Source organism: Rattus norvegicus, chromosome 8 (genome assembly GCF_021556685.1).
Source record: "Rattus norvegicus strain SHRSP/BbbUtx chromosome 8, alternate assembly SHRSP_T2T, whole genome shotgun sequence".
NCBI lineage: Eukaryota > Metazoa > Chordata > Mammalia > Rodentia > Muridae > Rattus > Rattus norvegicus.
Genome location: NC_141541.1, coordinates 70,628,681 through 70,648,682, shown reverse-complemented (window position 1 = coordinate 70,648,682; position 20,002 = coordinate 70,628,681). Strand labels below are relative to the sequence as shown.

At 49.9% G+C, this 20,002-nt stretch overlaps 1 protein-coding gene across 1 annotated transcript in view; it reads left to right on the top strand.

Moving 5' to 3' along the window:
• Coro2b (coronin 2B) overlaps window positions 1–20,002 on the top strand; it is a 110,344-nt gene that overhangs the window by 81,829 nt on the left and 8,513 nt on the right. The window contains exons 3-8 of the mRNA NM_001427032.1: window positions 2,150–2,266; window positions 14,464–14,613; window positions 15,567–15,731; window positions 17,515–17,631; window positions 17,850–17,954; window positions 18,905–19,001. Coding sequence (NP_001413961.1) covers window positions 2,150–2,266; window positions 14,464–14,613; window positions 15,567–15,731; window positions 17,515–17,631; window positions 17,850–17,954; window positions 18,905–19,001 — 751 coding nt within the window. The remainder of the gene's footprint in view (window positions 1–2,149; window positions 2,267–14,463; window positions 14,614–15,566; window positions 15,732–17,514; window positions 17,632–17,849; window positions 17,955–18,904; window positions 19,002–20,002) is intronic.

Sequence of the window (20,002 nt, the reverse complement as noted above, 5' to 3'; positions counted from 1 at the left end):
TCAGTGGTTAAGAGCACTGACTGCACTTCCAGAGGTTCTGAGTTCAATTCCACATAGTGGCTCGCAACCATCTGTAATGGGATCTGATGCCCTCTTCTGGTGTCTGAAGACAGCTCAGAGTATTCATATACATAAAATAAATAAATCTTTTAAAAAAGAAAAAGAAAAAGAAAAAAGACAAAGGAGTCTTAAAAAATGGTAAAGTGGCCAGCAGATAAAGGTGCTTGCCACGCACCAGAAGCAGGCTGACCTAAGAATTCATGTAGAGGTAAAACTCCACATAGTGGTCCTCTGACTTCTACATGCCTACTGTGGGATTCAAACACATGCACGCACGCGCAGAAATTAAAAAAAAAAAAAAAGAAGTAAAAGTCTTATTTCATACCCAGAGCATGGCCCCCATCTCTCTTCCCTTCACACAGGGTCCAGGGATGTGGCCGCCCTGTCCCTCCAGGGCCAGCACATCCCCCATAGCTCCTAGCTCAGAGTTCTGAGGCAGCTATTGACTTTCTGCCTTGGTGCCTCTCAGAGTGGCCTGGGCTGGGCTGGGTGCCAGAAACTTAATGCAAACAGCTTTGCTCAGCAAACACTCAAGTGCAGCTTTAAGATGAGCTGTGAGGAGTGCCTGTGTGTGTGTGTGGGGGGGGGGGGGGTCAAGCGAGCACTGCAGACAGCTGAGATCCAGCCTGCTGAGTTAAGGGGAACTGGGGGAGTGGCACTGGCCAGTAACAACAAGGTTCAAAGGGCTTGCCGTGAGGAATTCACTGGAAATCTCAGCCTCACTTTCAGCTGTTGGATTTGGGGACCACTAATTAGCCTTTCTGGGCCTTCATTTCCTCATGTAGAATTCAGTTTGTTGTGAGTTAATGATAACACCTAGCCTCAGTAGATCCTGGGGTCATATATGGCTCAGCTGAAAAATTACAGTCTAGGGAGGGTTGGGGATGTTAGCTGCCTGGATCTCAGGAAGCACTCGGTCCTACCCCCACCTAGTGCCAAGTAAACGGAATGTGGCAGTGCACACTATGATTCCAGCCCTTGGATGGCTATTAGAAAGAGCTCCAGGAATTCTAGGCCAGCTGGGTCCACGGAATGACAAGTGTTGAGAGCCTACCCCGATGAGAGAGATGGTGAAGAGAGCGCTGGCTGCTCTCCCAAAGGACCCAGGTTCGATTCCCAGAACCTATACGGCAGTTCACAACAGTCTCTAGAGGAGCTGGCACACTCCTCTGGCCACTGAAGGCCCACTTGTGGAACAGCCGCACATATAAAATAAAAATAAGCTAGAGCAAAAGATGGCGGTAATGGGGCTATTGAGACGACTCACTGCTGTAGAACGTGTTCCCTGTGCAAGCCTGAGGGCCTGAGTTTAATCCCCAGAACCCACCAGGGAACACCGTAATGCATGCTTACCACCCCAGTGATCCCAGAAATAGCTGTCAGAGGATCCCTGGACCTGGGTGGGCTGCCAATCTAGATCCGTTAGTGAGCCTCATGTCACAGAGAGACCCTGTCTCTAAAAATAAGATGGATGTCTTCTGAGAAACACCAGAGGTTGGCCTCTGACCTCCAACCTAAACACACACACACACACACACACACACACACACCATGCACACAATCAAAAGAAAAAATCATCATTCCCAGCAGAGAGCACCTTCAAAGTATCCCTCAGTCACCTGGGATTCTGAGGAAAGAAACATTGCAAGTGACAGGGTTCGAGCATTGATTAAGTTGACTTACTGAGGATTATAGCTGACCTTAAAGCGCCCCCTCCCACCAGTAAGGGAGCCCGGTGGAGCCCACGTGAGGGTTTAAGGACTTTGGGCTCAGGAATGGAAGAAGCAGGGCTTCTTAACCCCTGCTCTGGGTTGACACTTTATCAGAACCTAGGCATGTTCAAGGTCCTGCCTGTGGCTCCAGCCTGCTGAGCAAAACCACCGGCTGGCTGAGTCCCAGCTGTCAAAACAGCCTAGGACTTTCTATCAGGACACAGGGAGGAAGTAAGGGGCCTGAGGAGTCCACCCCAGCAGAGGAGCCCACCCCAGCAGAGGAACCCACCCCAGCAGAGGAGCCCAGGCAAAGATCTTTCCTTTCCGAGCCACTCTGCATGAGGACACCAAATTAATGAATTGTCTCTCCCTTACAGACAGGCAGAATCGAGCCAAACTACCCCAAGGTGTGTGGTCATCAAGGCAATGTGCTGGACATCAAATGGAACCCCTTCATTGACAACATCATCGCCTCCTGCTCTGAGGACACTTCGGTGAGCTAAACGATGGTGGTCCCCAGGAATAACCCTGAGCCTAGAGAGCCTCTATACAAACTACCCTCTTTCTCCTCTCAGTCCTGTTCCCACCCCCTCCCTCCTTCTCCAACCAGTCCCAGAATAGAGAGGACAAGGGTGGAGAAGGTTCCGAGGGAGAGAATCTTTGCTAGACACACCCGTGAGTTTGGAAGTGACTCACTTTGTAGGTGAGAATTAGAACCCATGACTTAGGTGGGTGACTCAGCCTCTGCCTGTGCTCTGTGGTGCAGGAGAGGGTGGAGAGGAGAAGGAAGGAAGGGTAAGAGGCAAGGGGAGGAGGGCTTCTGAGCTTTGCAGGCTCACATGGTGAATGTCCCATAATTTATCATCTGGGAGCTGCGGCTTCAAGGACTGTGGTGACAAGGATCACTTTGGGGGCATTGAATTCCAACTTTCTGCATCCCACCCCTCAAAAGGAAAATGAAAGAAATAGAAGAGAGAGCTGAGGAGAGAACGGATGGGCAGACAGCAGGTTAGAACTGGAGATGGAAGGGAAGAGGAGAAACTGGACATACTGCTCAAGTTGGTTAAGGGCTTGCTGCTGCACAAGCATGAGGACCTGAGTTCAAGCCCCAGAGATGGAGGTAGAAAGGAACTGGAAAATCCAGGGGCATAGGCATCAGTGCAGCTTTATGTCCAACCTCCCTCCAGTCTGGCTGCCTCTGTTCCCAAGTGAAGGCAGCTCTGCTTTTCAGCCAGGCCACTGTGGTTACCCAGTGCTAGCTGGCATGGTCTGAGGACAGGTCATGAGCCCAGGATACTAGATCTGGAAATGCATTCAGAGCTGTGTCTCCCCATGTCCCCTGGGCTGGACTGTGAATTCCAGAGGAAAGAGAGTATGGCCTTTTTGGCTCCAAATGCCTGGCATCTAACGCAGGACTCATATCTAAAACAAACAACCCCTCCTGCTGTGAATTGAATGAAGGGATAGATGTGCTGATGGAAGGACTTGTGCATAGATGTGTGCACAGATGTGTGCACAGATGAAAAATGCACACATGGATGGATGCTTGAATGTCTGGATGCATGGATTGATAGAGGGATGGCTGAATGGGTGGATGGTAGGCAGGCAGGCAGGCAGACAGACAGACAGATAAAGGATGAGTGAATAAATACTGTGGAAAAGGAGAAACAGACAGTAGCATCTCCATGAAAGTCGAGGGTGAGATCAGCAGACTCAGAACTTACATAACAAAGAGATGGAGAGGCACTGGAAAAGCAGGCAGGGTTTGGCTGGCTAGAGAGATTCCTGAGAGCAGGAAATGCCTGTGGGGACAGTGAATGGAGGTGGTGAAGGAAGTCTATTGGTTTTGTTACTTCCTTTAGCAGCTTCGGGGCCCAAGTGACCAGAGGACAGCTATCAGCGGCTAGGTCACAGGAAGACTAGAGCTGCAGACATGTGGACAGGAAGATGGAGTCAGGAAAGGCCACAGGGCCAGAGGAATCACTGGCTGCTCCCTGGGCTGGGAAGGAGGCAGATGGAGCTCCTGAGGCCTGGTGACCATGATGGTCAACTGGAGAAAGGCTCAGGGCTCAGCAGGAAGGAGGGAATCAAGTTTGCTCCCCCTCCTATGGACCCCAGGAGGACAAGGATTGCAGCTGCCTCTGTCCCTGCCTACTGATGTGCGGAGTGACTCATCAGCCACCAGGGAGCAGACAGTCCTGAGATCGGGGCTCCTGCATGCACTCTGGCCTGGGCACTCCACATGCATAAACACCCGGGGAGACAGGCAGTGGCGCTGAGGGGGAAATGCAGCACCCAAAGAGGCAGGGTAAGACCCAGCTGGGAAAGGGAAAGACAATCAGGCTTGGTGTGGGGAGGAGCAGACCTGGCCCCAACTTTGGAACTACCGCCTCCCTAGGGTCACAACCTCTATCGCCTACACCTCGGCAGGATGGACCTGCCTGTGTTAGCTGAGCCCCTTCCTCCATCTGCTGCTGCTCCATATTCCTGGATGGAGCCAGTGCACGAGACATCCATGGTGTGTGATCAGGCAAGCTCGAGGCTCAGCCCCGCTATAGGAATCAAATGATTGGTGCCCACTGGGGTTGACAGGTTGAAGGCTGCTGAGGTCCAAGAACTCTACTGTGGAATCTGGTGGCCCCAGGATGAGACCTTAATGCCACTGCTTAGCTGGGTGCCCAATGGCATATGGCTTCACCTCTCTGGTCCCTCGTTCTGTTCATTTCAGAGGCGGTAATAGCAGAACCCTCCCTAGAATGGTGACCAGGATATGAAGAAGCTCATGCCTAACCCTGTGCCTGGCACCTCACAGATGCCTGCCATCTCTGTCCTGCTCTGCAAACAGCCCCAGCAAGGAGGCAGAGCCCGCTATCTAGAAAAAAAACAGACTCATGCAGATGAGTCAGGGCTACACTGAAGCTCCACAAATGGTGTCACGGACAAGAGAGAGGAGCGAATGGTGACCCAGATACAGGAAGAGGGAACCTGGGAGGGCTGGTCCTTAAAGACTGGGATTTGTTTGCTAGGGTGAGAGCCTGGGCCACCCACCCTCACTAGGCCAATTAAACAAAGTAATAGTGAAAGGCGGAGAAAGGAGATTTCCTTGGTAAATTATTTATTCAGAAGGCATTCCTGGTGAGGTATAGTCCTGTCTATCACTGGCCCATCCAGGTGATCAAACAAGCTGTGGAAACTGTATGAACCGGTTCCTTGAGATAAGCTCCCACCCCCACTCCCGGCTGGCACCAGGTTTCAGACCCTTGCTTCTCTCAGCATGAGATTCCCATGGGAATTCCAATGTATTGGGGAGCCATTTCCTCAACAGTCTAATAACCAGAAAGGGGGCGCAAGTTTCTTCAGGATAGCTTCATTGCTGCCAGCGGGGTTACACTTTGACCAGAAGAAAAAGGGTTAAAGGGAACCCAAGAAGAGTCCTGGTCTGGGACAAGGCCTGGAGTGGAGTACACAGTGGGCAAGAGAGAAGGTTGCAAAGGGAGGTTGGGACAGATAAGGCATGAAAGGCAGGGTGAGAAGCTAAGCTTCTCAAACCATCTAAGAATCCTCTGGGATTCAGGGGACTGGGGTGGGGAGTCTGAAGGGGTCACAGCCAGCTCTTTGGAGAACATGAGGCTTTAGCCAGCTGGATGGAGGCTGCACACTGCATGGATAATCAGGGGAGGAGGGACACATGCATGAACACACACACACACACACACACACACACACACACACACACACACACACACACACGGTGTGTGGCAGTGCTGAGGTGGAGGAGGGGAGGGAAAAGACAGGCTGGGCACTGCAGAGAATGGGAGCCACCCTCTATCCCCAGGCTGCTGATCTAGACAGGTGATTAAGTCAGAGATCTGGGTGGACCTAGGCTTCTCAGCAGCTGTCAGGCTGGCTGAGCCCCACCTTAGCCCTCAGGTTTCTGCTCACACCTGTGCAGTGCTTAGGACTTTAGCCTTGGGGCCCACAGGCCCAGGGGTGAAGCTCAGTTGCTCCTGAAGACCCAGACCCTGAACTTGAGGCTCCCCAGACTCCTGCCCTGCTGCCTCGCCAAAGCCTTGCTTCTCTGGAGGACAAAACTGAGGCTCAGAACTGTGTCAAGCTAATAGTCCGGATCCATTGCATACTCTGTGCGCCCTCCCTGTGTGTCCCGTGCTGGGCATTGAGCACTCAGTCATGCAAAAGAATCCTCCCTACCTGGACCTGCAGCCTATGTGTAAAGGAGCCTCTGACTGGCCTTCCTGCCCTCAGTTCTGCTAACTTCCTCCACCAACCCATTCCAGCCAGAAGGGTCAACTCACTGTGCATCATACATATAGAGGCAGGTCTAGGGGGGGTCACAGGTATACCAGACACAGTGTCCCCTGCCAGGGCTGGGAACATCCTCTCAGAAAGAAGCCTTTGCTGCAGGTCTAGTCCTTTCCTGCTGAGGGCCATGCAGGAAGAACAACAAATGGCTTTAGAACTCACGGAATGCAGCCCGTGGGTTACCGCAGCCACTTGGGTGGGCCTCGGGGTGGCGCAGTCACAAGGACCACGTGTCCTGAGGACTTCATGATGCTGTTATGGGGTTCTGCTCTGCTTGCTGCCCTCACTTCCCTCTTAATCTAAGAACTGTGTGAAAACCTTAAGGGGCTTCCAGTCCCTCGCTGGGCAGTGTCTCGGCATTCACAGCCCTAACGCTTTCTCTCTTTTGGGCATTGCTGCTGGAGCAGATTATGATTCTGTCACCACCCTAGAGAAGAACTTAGAGACATAGATTGTTAACAACGACCACCACCCTTAGAAAACATTTGGAAAAATTAAGTTCTTAGTGAAGCTAGGTTGAGATGTTTTTACTACTGGATCTCATGTTAAAAATCTTAGGGAGCAGTTTGAAGTTCAGAAAGGCATACTCTTATCAGCTAAGATAGGGACCTTTTATGGTCAAGGAACAAGAACACAGCAGCACTGGCTGACATGACTCTCACTGAGGCTGGACAGGTGAGGATTGATTTTTTTTTTTGCCCTCAGCTTCCTGATAGGATTTTTAAAAAATTGCCGATGAGTAGAGATAAGCATTTTGAGGATATAAGATAGATATGAGTGGTTCTTACATAAAAGTTTAGATTTGTCATTCTTTTAAGACTCTTACAAAAATTTAAAGATAGATAGTTTAAAAAAAATTACCTTTTTTTTGTAACCACAAACTGCTGCCTGCCAGTAAAAGAAACTGGCTGAGAAAAACGACCTTCCTTGCCTGCCTGCACTTTGTTAATCTATAACAAGTTGCTTGGTTATAAATGTACGAGGGTTTTTGAGGATAATTTGTTTTCTTTACCTGTATTACATAATGTTATAGCTTGCAAAGGTTTTGAAAAACACATTTTTTCCCATAATCATTCACTAGAAGAAAAAACTAAAATGTAATCACACTGCAATTGTATACTGCTTGAAAGATTTTGCTAGGATATATAAGCTAAGGAAGAAAGAATAAAGTAGGGTAAGGTATGGTGAGGTATGACAGGCTATGGTATGGTATGGTAAGGCATGGTGTGGTGTGGTGTGGTATGATGTGGTGTGGTGTGGTGTGGTGTGGGTGTGGCTAGAACATTGTCTCATCCATCAATGTGTGTGTAAGTATAAAGTTTGTATGAATGGGATTTGGAACATTGTTCCTTCATCCACAGTTGTGTGTATTTGTGTGTGTGTGGAAAATTTGGAGTCTGCTTGCTGGAGCTTTGCTCTAATCATTCTATGCATGAATATGTATATGTCTGTCCGTAGGTCTGTAATGTATGTGTGCGTGTATATTTGTGTATATGACGTTATTGGACTCTGTCTTTTGTTTCATCCATTCAGTGTGTGTGTGTGTGTGTGTGTGTGTGTGTGTGTGTGTGTGTGTGTGTGTGTGTGAATTTTTCTTTCCTCCTCTTTCTTACCGGCCTGAAGGAGTTAAAAGAGTTCATAGTTTCTCTACAAGCCTAGACAGTACCGGCTCCCATAAACGTGTTCCCTCAGTCAGCTGAGCAGCCTCTCTACTCGCTGGCTGCCTTTGGCAGCAGCCCCTGTAGGTATTTGGATCCACCCTGGGTCAGCGGCTCTAAGCACTGACCCCCAGCGGTTGCCTGCCTTGGTTTACCCACCACATGGATGCCAAAGTCAGAGTCATTGGCACTTTCCCCTAGAAGTAAGTGCACATCCCTCCCCACTCCACTGCCCTCTGGTCCCCAAACATTGGATGCTAAAGGGATATAGTGGCTCCTCCCTTCTCTCACCCCAGGGAAGTCTTTAGCACAGTCAAGATGCTGTGTCCCTTGGGATCAATTCCTGTCCCCCAGGGCATGAGAGTCTTTTGTAGTCTATCCCCCACATCCCTGCAGGATTCAGGGAGTCTGCCCAAGCTCTTTCCCCAGAGGCCTCATCCTGGGGGAGGAGAGGGACCATAACTCTGCCTGGCATCTGGCAGAATCCAGTTCTTTCCAGCCAGCCTGCTGGGTGATGTCACCTATTGTTGAAGTGCTGCGCTTTTTATAGCTTCTGCTGAAGCTAGGGAGGGCAGCTGGCTGGCAGGCAGGCAGCAGGGAGGGCAGGAGCTTTCTTTGTGAGGCTCAAGCTCCTGGCCCTTCCTTGGGCGGCCCTATTCAGAGGAAGATGATAGAGCATCGGACAGACGGATGGACAGACAGATAGACAAGACAGTTCAAGAAAAGGAGAGATGATTCCCAGGAGAAGAAGGGTGGCAGGAGGGAAGTCCCTCTCCCTCCCTGTGTGGGCCAAGCTCAGCATCTTTCTTTATTTAAGCTCCACCACCAGCATCTGCTCTCTGCAACCCAAAGATAACACCCCTCCCAGGGAGCTCAGTGTAAGAGCACTTGCCTGGCAGACTCAAGCCCCTGGGTTCAATTCCCATTACAAGGAAGAAAGGGAGGGAGAAATGGAAGGAGGAGAGATAGAGGAGAGGGAGGGAAGGAGGGAGGGAGGGAGGGAGAGAGGAAATACATCCTGGGTGCCCATTCTGTGCCAGGCGGCATTGCCCTGTTGGGGAGACAGGGGAATGGCCTGTACTATGGAGCTGGCTATTGGTAAGTAGTCTCTGCACCCTAAAAAGGGTGAGTGCACAGTTGTGTTTCCATTAAGACTGGACAGAGTAGCTGGCAAGCCCACAGGAAATTGCTATGGACAGATGGTTCAATAGCCACCGGTGTTTTGACTCTGACGTCAGTAGAACGCCTGTGCTGCCTTCCCTATAAAGAGCAGCAAGCACAAAGCCCAGCATGGCAGCACACACCTATGATGCCAGCGCTTGGGAAGTAGAAGCACGAGGACCAGATATCAAAGGTCACCCTTCGCTGCATATGCAGTTGGAGGCCAGCTTGAACTACATGAGACCAGAAAGAAAGAAAGAAAGAAAGAAAGAAAGAAAGAGAGAGAGAGAGAGAGAGAGAGAGAGAGAGAGAGAGAGAGAGAGAGGGAGGGAGGGAGGGAGGGAGGGGGAGGAAGGAAGGAAGGAAGGAAGGAAGGAAGGAAGGAAGGAAGGAAGGTTGGCCCTTTGGGATCCAGGAGATGGCTCTCTGGATAGTGACAATCAGCCCATGGGACTTGATAGTGACAATAAACCACCTTGTTTCCAGTTTATGTGCTTGTGTATAATTTTAATTGTTATTTATCATGTGCTCCTACTTCTGAAAATCAAAGCTGTCCAACAGCTTCAGGCAGCCCTTCTGGAGAGAGCCAGAGAGGCACTGTTGTCACGGGAGGCCATGGCTGTGTGTGTCGCTTCCCTGAAGACCTAGCTAGGCATTACAGGGACAAAAGATGCAGACGCCCAAGACCCTGACCAACGACCCTGACCCTGCAGGTGTAGGCCGGTATGGGCACAGCAGAGCACACTGCAACCCCAGCATTTGAGGAGGAAAAGGAGAACAGAGTTCAAGGTCATCCTCAGGTTCATAGTGAGTTCAAGGGCAGCCTGGGCCACATGAGACCCTGTCTCAGAAAAACAATTTATAATGAAAGAAAGAAAGAAGAAAAGGAAGGAAGGGAGGGGGAGGGAGGGAGGGGAGGAAGGGAGGGAGGACAGGCCAGAGAGAGGCTCTGCTTGCTGCCCTTGCAACCTGCACCCATGTCAGATGACTCACAATCACCTGCGACTCCAGTTCCAGGGGATCCAGTGTTTTCTTCTGGCCTGTATAAGTGTCTGTATGCACAGACACATATATACACACAGATACCACTGTGTGTGTGTGTGTGTGTGTGTGTGTGTGTGTGTGTGTGTGTATAAAACTAAAATGTAACTTTAATAGTTATTTTTATTCTCTCATATATTACATCCCGACTGTAGTCCCCCTCCTCCCTCCCCTCCTCTCAGCCTCTCCCCCACCCGAATACAATTATTTTTTTAAAGAAAAAAGAGTCACATCTAAAGTTTGACCTATAAAAAAGTTGTCCATAATCCCTAGTTTTACATAAGCATGACTCAAGTAGGTATTGCAAATCCATGGTCATCGTCTTAGGATTTCTATGGCTGTGATGAAGCATCATGTCCAAAAGAACCTTGGGAAGAAAGGATTCATTTCTATTACATTTGCATATCACAGTCCACCATCCAAGGCTGTCAGGTCAGGAGCTCACACAGGGCAGGAACCTGGAGGCAGGCGCTGATGCAGAGGCCGTGGAAGAGAGCAGCTTACTGGTTGCTCTCCATGGCTTGCTCAGCCTGCTTTCTTATAGACCCCAAGACTCCCAGCCCAGGGGTGGTACTGCCTACAGTGGGCTATGTTCTCCCAACATTGCTCAATCATCAATCAAGAAAATGTACCATGCATGGGTCAATATGGTGGAGGCATTTTCTCAATCATGAATTTCTCTCTCAAAATGAGTCTAGCTGCGTCACGCTGACAGAAAACTATCCCGTAGTCATCTTCCTCGGAGAGTACATATTCAGTTTTCTTTAGTCTTCATGGCAGTTGTGTGGCATGGGTAGAGTCACCCCTCGGCTGAGAAAACATGTTCAGAAAATCTAAGAAACTTGGGCACAGACTCACAGTAACTCAGGTCAGAGCCTGGGTTTGCAGGGAGCTTGCAAGAGCTCAGGGCCAAGCTTTGCTGGCTAGCTGTCCTGTCCCCACTCTCTCACACGCTGGTTTGGAGGCTCTGTCTACTCTCCTTAATGTGCTGATCTTGCCCTCACTTGTCTGCACATGTCTGCTGTCTCTCAGGAGACTCCGAGCTCCTGGAAGCCAAGACACACCCTGCCCCCACCCCTCCCCCATCCCCACTTATCTGATTGATTAAATGAGAGTGTGTGTGACAAGACCCTGGCTCCAGGCTGTAAGGGGACTCTCTGGCACAGCTGGCTCGCTGGAGGAGAACCCTCCACTCTTCTCTCCACCCCTTCCTTCCCCAAATCCTGTTTGGCAGACTGTTTGGTTTCCTGTGTTATTGCAGTAGGCTCCCAGCTCACTCCCTGGGCAGAACCACAGCGTTCCTCCCACATCCCAGATACACTTTGTTTCCAGCAAATTCCATGCATTCTAAGAGGCTGGAGCTTCCTTCTGGGCGTTTCAAGCCCACCGTGAATTGCAGCCACTCTCCAGAGCTTTTCTTTTTTAAGTATCTGGTGCCAACTTTTTGCTGTGGGTCAAGCCTGGTGGTTTCTTCCCTCTCAACAATGTCAGAGAAGTCTGGAAGATCAACTAACTTGGCTCAATGTGCAGATGAGAAAGCTGGGCCCAGGAGGGGAACTTCCAGGTGTTAAATAAGAGACACCTCTCTGTGGGGTATTGATTCTCCCTGGTTCCCCAAACCTTACTTAGGTGCTTGGGGAATCACCAGTGTCTACATGTATATGCCTCTCTGTCTCTGTCTCTGTCTGTCTCTCTGTCTCTGTCTCTCTGTGTGTCTCTGTGTCTCTGTGTCTCCTCTCTCTCTCTCTCTCTCTCTCTCTCTCTCTCTCTCTCTCTCTCTCTCTCTCTCTCTCTCTCTCTCTCTCTCTCTCAAGTTTAAATCAATCCCAGAGGCTAGAGCTGGGGTCCAACCTCCCTGGTGTTCCCCAGGCACAAACCAGCTGCCATTCTAACAACTCAGTTCACATGACTCCAGCTTGATTTAAGCCACAAGCCTCTGCAAAGCCCACAGATCCCCTGACTTTCTACACCAAGAGCTAGAGCCTCAGAGGATTAATGGCTCATCCAGTGTCACTCAGCTAGTGAATGGGTTTAGCCTCAATACACATGCACACACATGTACATACACACGCACAGACACACACACGAACATGTATATGCATTCAAATTACATGAATAAGTACATATAAATATATATAATTTATTTCTTACATATGTCTCATATATTCTTATACATGTATGTACATATATATGGCATATCTGTACATAGTAATATATAAAGATACTCATACCTGTAGTCACATAAAAATAAATAAGCCATAAACATGCATAATAGTAGCTTTTTGGAACAAAAGAAGAAAGTGTGTGTGTATGTATTGTGCACATGTCTAATCTAAGCATTAGTCTTCTCAATTGGGGGTGAAAGAAATGTGTGTCTTCCTGGTCATCACCCCAAGTCCTGTCCCCACTATTTCTAAACTAATCCTCACTCCACGGGCCTTGCACTGTTGGAAGGCAGAAGGTCGTGCCAGGTCCCTCTCCATGTCGCTTTTGCACACCAGCAGGTGGTGGTAGGTGGTGGGTGGTGGGTGGTGGGTGGTGGGCTAGAGCCACCAAGGAACTCCCAGTGAAGAAACTTGTTCTCAAGTAGGCTGATTTCCTGAAACTGAGAATGGTGGTTTCAAATTCTCCATGGAAAAACTTCCTTCCTTCCTTCCTTCCTTCCTTCCTTCCTTCCTTCCTTCCTTTCTTCCTTCCTTCCTTCCTTCTTATAGATGAGTTATAGGGGTTTTGTGGGGAGGCCCTTGTTTCCATATTCCGAGGAAGATGCACCAGATTGGCTAGGAGACTTAGCAAAGGAGTTCCCTTCAAGCACCCCAACTTCAGCCTTGCTTGCTTTCAGATGCTCTCTGTGGTGACCTAGCCAAATGGTGAACGTGACGATTGACATCGTATATTAAATTGTTCCACTCTTGCTAGTCACTTGTTTTCTGTCTAGATGATGTCAAAAGGAATATCCCATGCCTTCCTAGGTATACTCGTTACATAGTTACTGCTCTTGAGCAACTGTGAGAAAGCACCACGACCAAGGCAACTTGTAGAAGAGTTTATTTGAGCTTACCGTTCCAGAGGATAAGAGTCCACACCGTAGGGAGGCATGTCGGCAGCATTGGAGGCTGAGGGTTTATGTCCTTCACCGTAAGCATGAAGCAGGGGGTCAACTAGAAATAGAGAATCTTTAGACACTTGAAGCCCTAGCTGGGTGGTGGTGTTACACACCTTTCATCCCAGCACTTGGTAGGCAGAGACAGGCAGATCTCTGAGTTTGAGGCCAGCCTGGTCTATAGAGCAAGTTCCAGGACAGCCAGGGCTATACAGAGAAACCCTGTCTCAAAAAAGAAAAGAAGAAAGAAAGAAAGAGAGAGAGAGAGAGAGAGAGAGAGAGAGAGAGAGAGAGACACCAATGGCTTACTTCCTCCAACAAGAACTAGGGACAAAATGTTCAAATACAGAGCCTATGGGGACATTCTCATTCACACTGCCACAGTAGATCACAGAATATCATATAAGGGTCTTGAGAGATGGCTCAGTGGTTAGTTACGTGTGCTTACTTCTCTTCCAGAGGATCCAAGTTTGGTTCCTAGCACCCACCACGTCAACTGCTGTAAGTCCAACTCCAGGTGATCCAGTGCCATAGGCTGGCTTTCTTGAGCATTGTACACACACCTACATACACACACATACACGCACACACACACACACGCACACATACACACACATGCACACACACCTACATACACATACATACATATACATACACACACATGCACATACATACACATGCACATATACCTACATACACATACACATACATAGACACACATGCACACACACATATACACACACATACATACCTACATACACACACATACATAGACACACATGCACACACATATACACACATACACATACATAGACACACATGCACACACACATATACACACACATACACACCTACATATACACACATACATAGACACACATGCACACACATATACACACATACACATACATACACATGCACACACACCTACATACGCATACATAGACACACATGCACACACACATATACACACACATACACACACACACACCTACATACACATACATACACACATATGCACACACACACACAGAGGGGAGGGGTCCCACTTCTCATCATAATTCTATAGCTATCTGTATACAGCCCCTCACAGCTGAGTTCAACCCCCAGCATCCTATAAAGCAGGTGTGCTAAAACAAGTCATGGTGGCTCATTCCTGTGATCTAAACACTCCAGAAGTGGAGGCAAGACCAGAAGTTTCAGGTCATCTTGAGCTACATTAGATCCTGTTCAAAAAACAAAACAAAAACAACTGAAAACAGTGTTCATTGTCTGGGGTTATTTGGCAGAGAACACCTGTAGCCAAAAGAGGGAGCTTTCTGCCCGTCTAGCACTGGCTCCTCCCTCGGGTCTGTGGCACTCCCTGCCCCTGCCTGTCCAACTAAAACCAAGCCTCTCCCCTCTGCAGGTGCGGATCTGGGAGATCCCTGAGGGCGGGCTGAAGCGGAACATGACCGAGGCTCTCCTGGAGCTCCACGGACACAGCCGCCGTGTGGGGCTGGTTGAGTGGCACCCCACAACTAACAACATTCTGTTCAGTGCTGGCTATGACTACAAGGTACGGGGCCCAGGTGTGGGCAACCTGGGTAGAGCTGGCTCGGTGGGGGACGGTGGGGGAGAGGAGAGCAGGGGATAGTCTAAGCACGTTGACTGTCATGGGCCCATTTGGTCATTCATTCATTCGATCATTCATTCATGCTCTACACAAGACCGACCATCTCCTGCGCACAAATTTTTCCTGGGGGTCTTGGGGACTTAAGGCATCTTTCCTATCCTCTCTGGAGTTTAGTGGACTGGAAGACCACAGTGCCCATAACCTTTGTCTGGTAACTTCCTAACCAAGAGATGATTGTGCCTTCCTAGTAGGGAAATTGAGCAACCAGAGCTGCAGGGCTGCAGGGGAAACTGCAACCCCAAATCCTATCATGCCAGCCACCTGGGGCCAGTCTTGGGGTGTCTCTCCTTATTTCTTAAAGAAACCGAGTCAAGACTGGGACCTGTCGGAGGCTCTCAGGGGATCATGTGTGTGTTGGTTATTTTTCTGGTTGCTGTGACCAAATACTCAACAAGAAGCAGCTTAAGGAAGGGTCATCTTGACTCACAGTGGGAGGGTATAGTCTGCCAAGATGGCAGGCCCACGAGACAGCCAGTCACACTGCTCCATGGTCAGGAAGCAGAGACATGACTGCTGGTGCTTAGCCGTCCACAGAGAGGTGCCGCCCATATTTAGGTCTTCTTGTCTCAGTCAACACAGTCCAGACACTCCCTCACAGACACTTCCAGACCATTGTCTTCTAGGTGACTTTAACTTCTGTCTAGGTGACAGTTGATATGAATATCGGTGTGTAGTTGCCAAGCATCTGCCTTTCTGTACAGAACCCTTGACAATGAGCCTGTAGCCCCATGTAGCCCAGGCCTTGTGCAGACAGCTCCTCCCAGGGCTATTGGTGAGAATGGAGAACAGGTACCCAGGACCACAGCAGCCAATGAGTTTACCTCCTGCTTTCACAGGTCCTCATCTGGAACCTGGACATAGGAGAGCCAGTGAAAATGATTGACTGTCACACAGATGTGATCCTCTGCATGTCCTTCAACACAGACGGCAGCCTGCTCACCACCACGTGCAAAGACAAGAAGCTTCGCGTGATTGAGCCCCGCTCTGGCCGTGTTCTGCAGGTGGAGCCTTACGTTTTGTTGAGGGGGAGGACGTGCTGGAGTCTATGGAGGAAACAGGCTGTGCTGGGGCCCTGTACCCTCATCTCACCCATGCCTTTGGATCAGCCTATCGGCTCAGGGCCATTCTCAGCCCTCTTTTCTGCCACCATGGTGACGTCTCCTCCAAAGAGGATTCTTCTACTTCTTGCAATGGACCTTCAGTTCCTGAGTCCCTGGGGTCTACCAAGTCCTATCATGGGTCCAAGGGAGGGGACCTTGGACTCACTGCCCAGCCACATGCACAGGATGTGCCTGTGGCAAAAGGCACATGATTCCAGGTCCACAGATAGCTCCATGCGGGGAGGCTGGTGGGAGGTTACTCCCCGAGACTCAGATTAAAGGGATTCAGCAATAGCCGTAATTGTTTCCCGAGTTCTTACTACATGGCAACCACAAGGCTCTGGAGGACGGAAAATACGGATGGGCAGGACAGGGGACTGAGGACACTTAATTAAGGGAAGCAGTTGATAAGGAGCTCACCTACCACACACAGAGTCCTGAGTTTGATCCCCAGCACTGTCTGAAAGTGTGGGGGATGGTAGGATGGCACATGCCTGGAATCTCAGCCTTGAAGACTGAGGCAGGGAAATGGGGTTGGGGGACATGTTTCCAGGATATGTTTCATGGGTTAAACGAAGGCCCCTGAGGGATTAGTGAAGGATAACCCGGCCCTTCCCTGTTTCCGCTGCTCTGGATCACACAAGGCCCTGGGTTCCTGAATCCCAGGGCTCTGTGCTGGAAGACAACTGTGTTACTGCGGCTACTGTAACTAATGTCCTCAAGCTAAGTGGCCTCACGCAACAGAACCTGGGTCTTTCTGATGGGGGATCCAGGAGTCCCAAGTGGATGCGTCTGTAGGCTGCTCTCCCTCCAAAGATTTTAGAGGAGACTCGGTTCTTGCTTGTACATGACTTCACATGGACATGTGGATGCCAGAGGCCGATGGCAGGTGTCTTCTTCATTTTTCTGAGGCAGGGTCTCTCACTGAACCCACCCTCACTGATGCAGCTAAGCCGGCTGGCCAGGAGGCCCAAGGGCCCTCTTGTTTCTACCTTCTAGTGCTGGGATTACAAAGCCCACCACCCAGCTTTTTAATTTTTGAAAATAATCTACATTTATTAATTGTGTGTGTGTTGGAGGAGGAGCTCACACATGGAGGAGATCAGGGGACAACTCAAAGACATTAGTTCTTTTCTTCTACCTTATAGGTTCATGGGATCTGACTCAGGGCTTCAGGCTCTGAGGCAAGTGCCTTTGCTGACTCCCCCCCCCCCCCCTTTTAATATGGTTTTGTAGAGATCAAACTCAGGACCCCTGCATGCACGGCAAGCACATTATCAGTGGAGCCATCTCTCTAATTCTTCTTTTGGTTTCTTGAAACAGGATCTCGCTGTAGAGCTCTATGTAGTCTATGCTGGCCTAGAACTTGTACTCCTCCTGCCTCAACTTACCAAATGCTAGATTCCAGACTTGCGTTTGCTTCTTCTAGCTTCTGGAGGGGCTGCTGGCATGCTGGCCCGCTGGCCTGTGGCTGTCCCTGCCTCCAAGGTTGTGTCATCTCTCCCCCTCCCCTCACAATTCATAGCCAAATTACATATGCAAGGATCGTTTTTATCTAAATCAGGGGGCAGCACAGCACCCTCTAACTGGGACAAGGGTTTTGGAAGAACCACCATTTCATTCAGCTCTCTACAGAGTTACATACTGAGGGCCCTGACTCACCTATGGTCTCTGTCCCCTCCAGGAGGCAAACTGCAAAAACCACAGAGTGAACCGGGTAGTGTTCCTGGGCAACATGAAGCGGCTCCTCACGACAGGGGTCTCCAGGTGGAACACCAGACAGATTGCCCTCTGGGACCAGGTCAGACACTGGGATGCCAGCAGGAGGGCGGGGAGGGACAGCCGCCTATATCTGAGCTCCTGAGTCTCTGAGTCCAGATAGGGCAAGAGTAGAATGAGGTCGGTGCTTGGGCCCTCTGCTGGAGGGGGCTGGAGCTCTGGTGGCTCTGCTGGGATTTGGGAAGGAGCCATGCTCTCCTCCTGGATACAGCCTAACCCACACCACCCTCCTCCCTACAGGAGGATCTGTCCATGCCAATGATCGAGGAAGAAATTGATGGACTCTCAGGCCTCCTGTTCCCATTCTATGATGCTGACACCCACATGCTCTACCTGGCTGGAAAGGTAGTGGGGTGAGGGCGGGACTGTCAGTTAATGGGAGATTCCGGTCCCCATTAGAACATCACTCTCGCCTTATCCCTAAGAAAACCAACCTAATCTTTGTGGCTTCCCATGAGCCAGCCCAGCCCCTGGCTCTCAACACTTCCACCTACACCTCTGTCACTCTTGCTGAAGTGTCAGTGACTGAGAACTCCTTACAGGACAAGCCCGAGTGGAGAAATAAAGAACTAAGCCTGCCATGTAGTCAGTAACCAATGGCAGAAGATGAAGCACCAGTCAGGAGATCTTTGAATATGGCTTCATTAGAAAGGCTGTATGGACATGACAAAAACCAACCACACCACACACATCACACCAAACACCACACTGAACATATAATGTACATACCACATACATACCACATATACTGACTGCACCATTCATATGCACCAGAGACCATATATACATAGTACACTGCACACATAACGCACATGATGCCACCCATATATGCCACATACCACACCATACATACATGTTACATAGACTATACATACCTACCACATTGCATACATACACATTATGCAGACTATAATATATACTACAATGCACACAAACTATGCACCACACCTACACATACCATACCATATATACATACAATATCACACACATACCATACACATTGCACCATATACATCACAGCATATACACACTATACAAACATGCTACACTGCACACATGCTATGCACACATCACACAAATCCCATGCACCATACAGACACACACTGTGAGTACATAGCATATACATACCATCCCATATCCACCCCTGCCCCTAGTAGAGCTACCCAGCCTAAAGTACAGGTCTCTTCATCTCCTAGCCACCTTGGAGGCACAAGGGCAGCTCTCTTCTGTAGCACCTTGGGTCTAGGTCTGCTGGACCCTGCCCTCTATTCTCATTGCCTCTCTGCTACCTTCAGGGGGATGGAAACATCCGGTACTATGAGATCAGCACGGAGAAGCCCTACCTGAGCTACCTCATGGAGTTCCGCTCCCCAGCCCCACAGAAAGGCCTAGGTAAGGACCCGGAGGCTGCCGGGCTGCTTTGTGCAGAACAGGAGGTGGTATTGGCTTGCGCCTACACAGTGTGCCCTTTACACACTAGTCAGACTCCAAAGCCAGTCGGTGGGCGGAGGGGAACGGGACCCATGCATGCTGCCTTCGGCAGGTCAGTTCCTCTGCACTCACTCACAGCACCAGCTTGGCCATCTATGTTCAGTAGCAGACTGCAGGGTACAGGCTCTGTCTCCTTCCTCAGCCCTAGATGGGAGACTTACTCCACGATGGGGCTCCCATGGTAGGAGGAGGTTCAGTGGCTCTGAAACCAGGACGATAGCCCCAGATGCAGCAGGCAGGCAAGAGCTCCACCATTTTCCTGTGGATCCCAGCACCCAGAGAGAGGAACAGAAGACTGTGAGTTTGAGGGCAGTCCAGGGGGCTATTTAGTGAGACCCAGTCTTGATAAAGAGGAAGAGAAAGAGAGAGGGAGGAGAGATAGGTGGAAGGGAGAGTTCTAGAATTCTCTTTGGAAGAACAGCTTCCATCCCAGTCGGAAGGACCTAGAACCCTCCCTCACTCACACTACAGGGAAGATGTGTTCTGTCTGTGCTTGGCACACTGCCAGGCAGATGCCAATCATCTATGTGCCTCAGTCTCCCATGACCTCACACAGGGCCATTTCTGCCCAACAAACCAAAAGTACATGTGTGGAAAAAGGAGCAGAGACCCAGTTCAAATCCCGTCCGTGGAAGCCCAGGCTGAGCTCTTAGCACCATGAGCCCCTGCCTCAGAGTAGCTTTTCTACTCAGGAGGCAAAGCTGCTCAGGACAGTTTGGCCAATGAAGCACAGACACCACACACAAGTACTGGCCAGCTCTAGATCAACAACAAGCCGTCTCTTGGGCTGGGTTGAAACCTCTGGGGTGGGAAATGGCTTCGCCCTCCTTCCTGTTCTCTGCAGACTGAGACAAAGAGGCGTAGGGAAGCCAGTTCATTCCAGAAGGTGCTTGGCCCTGCAG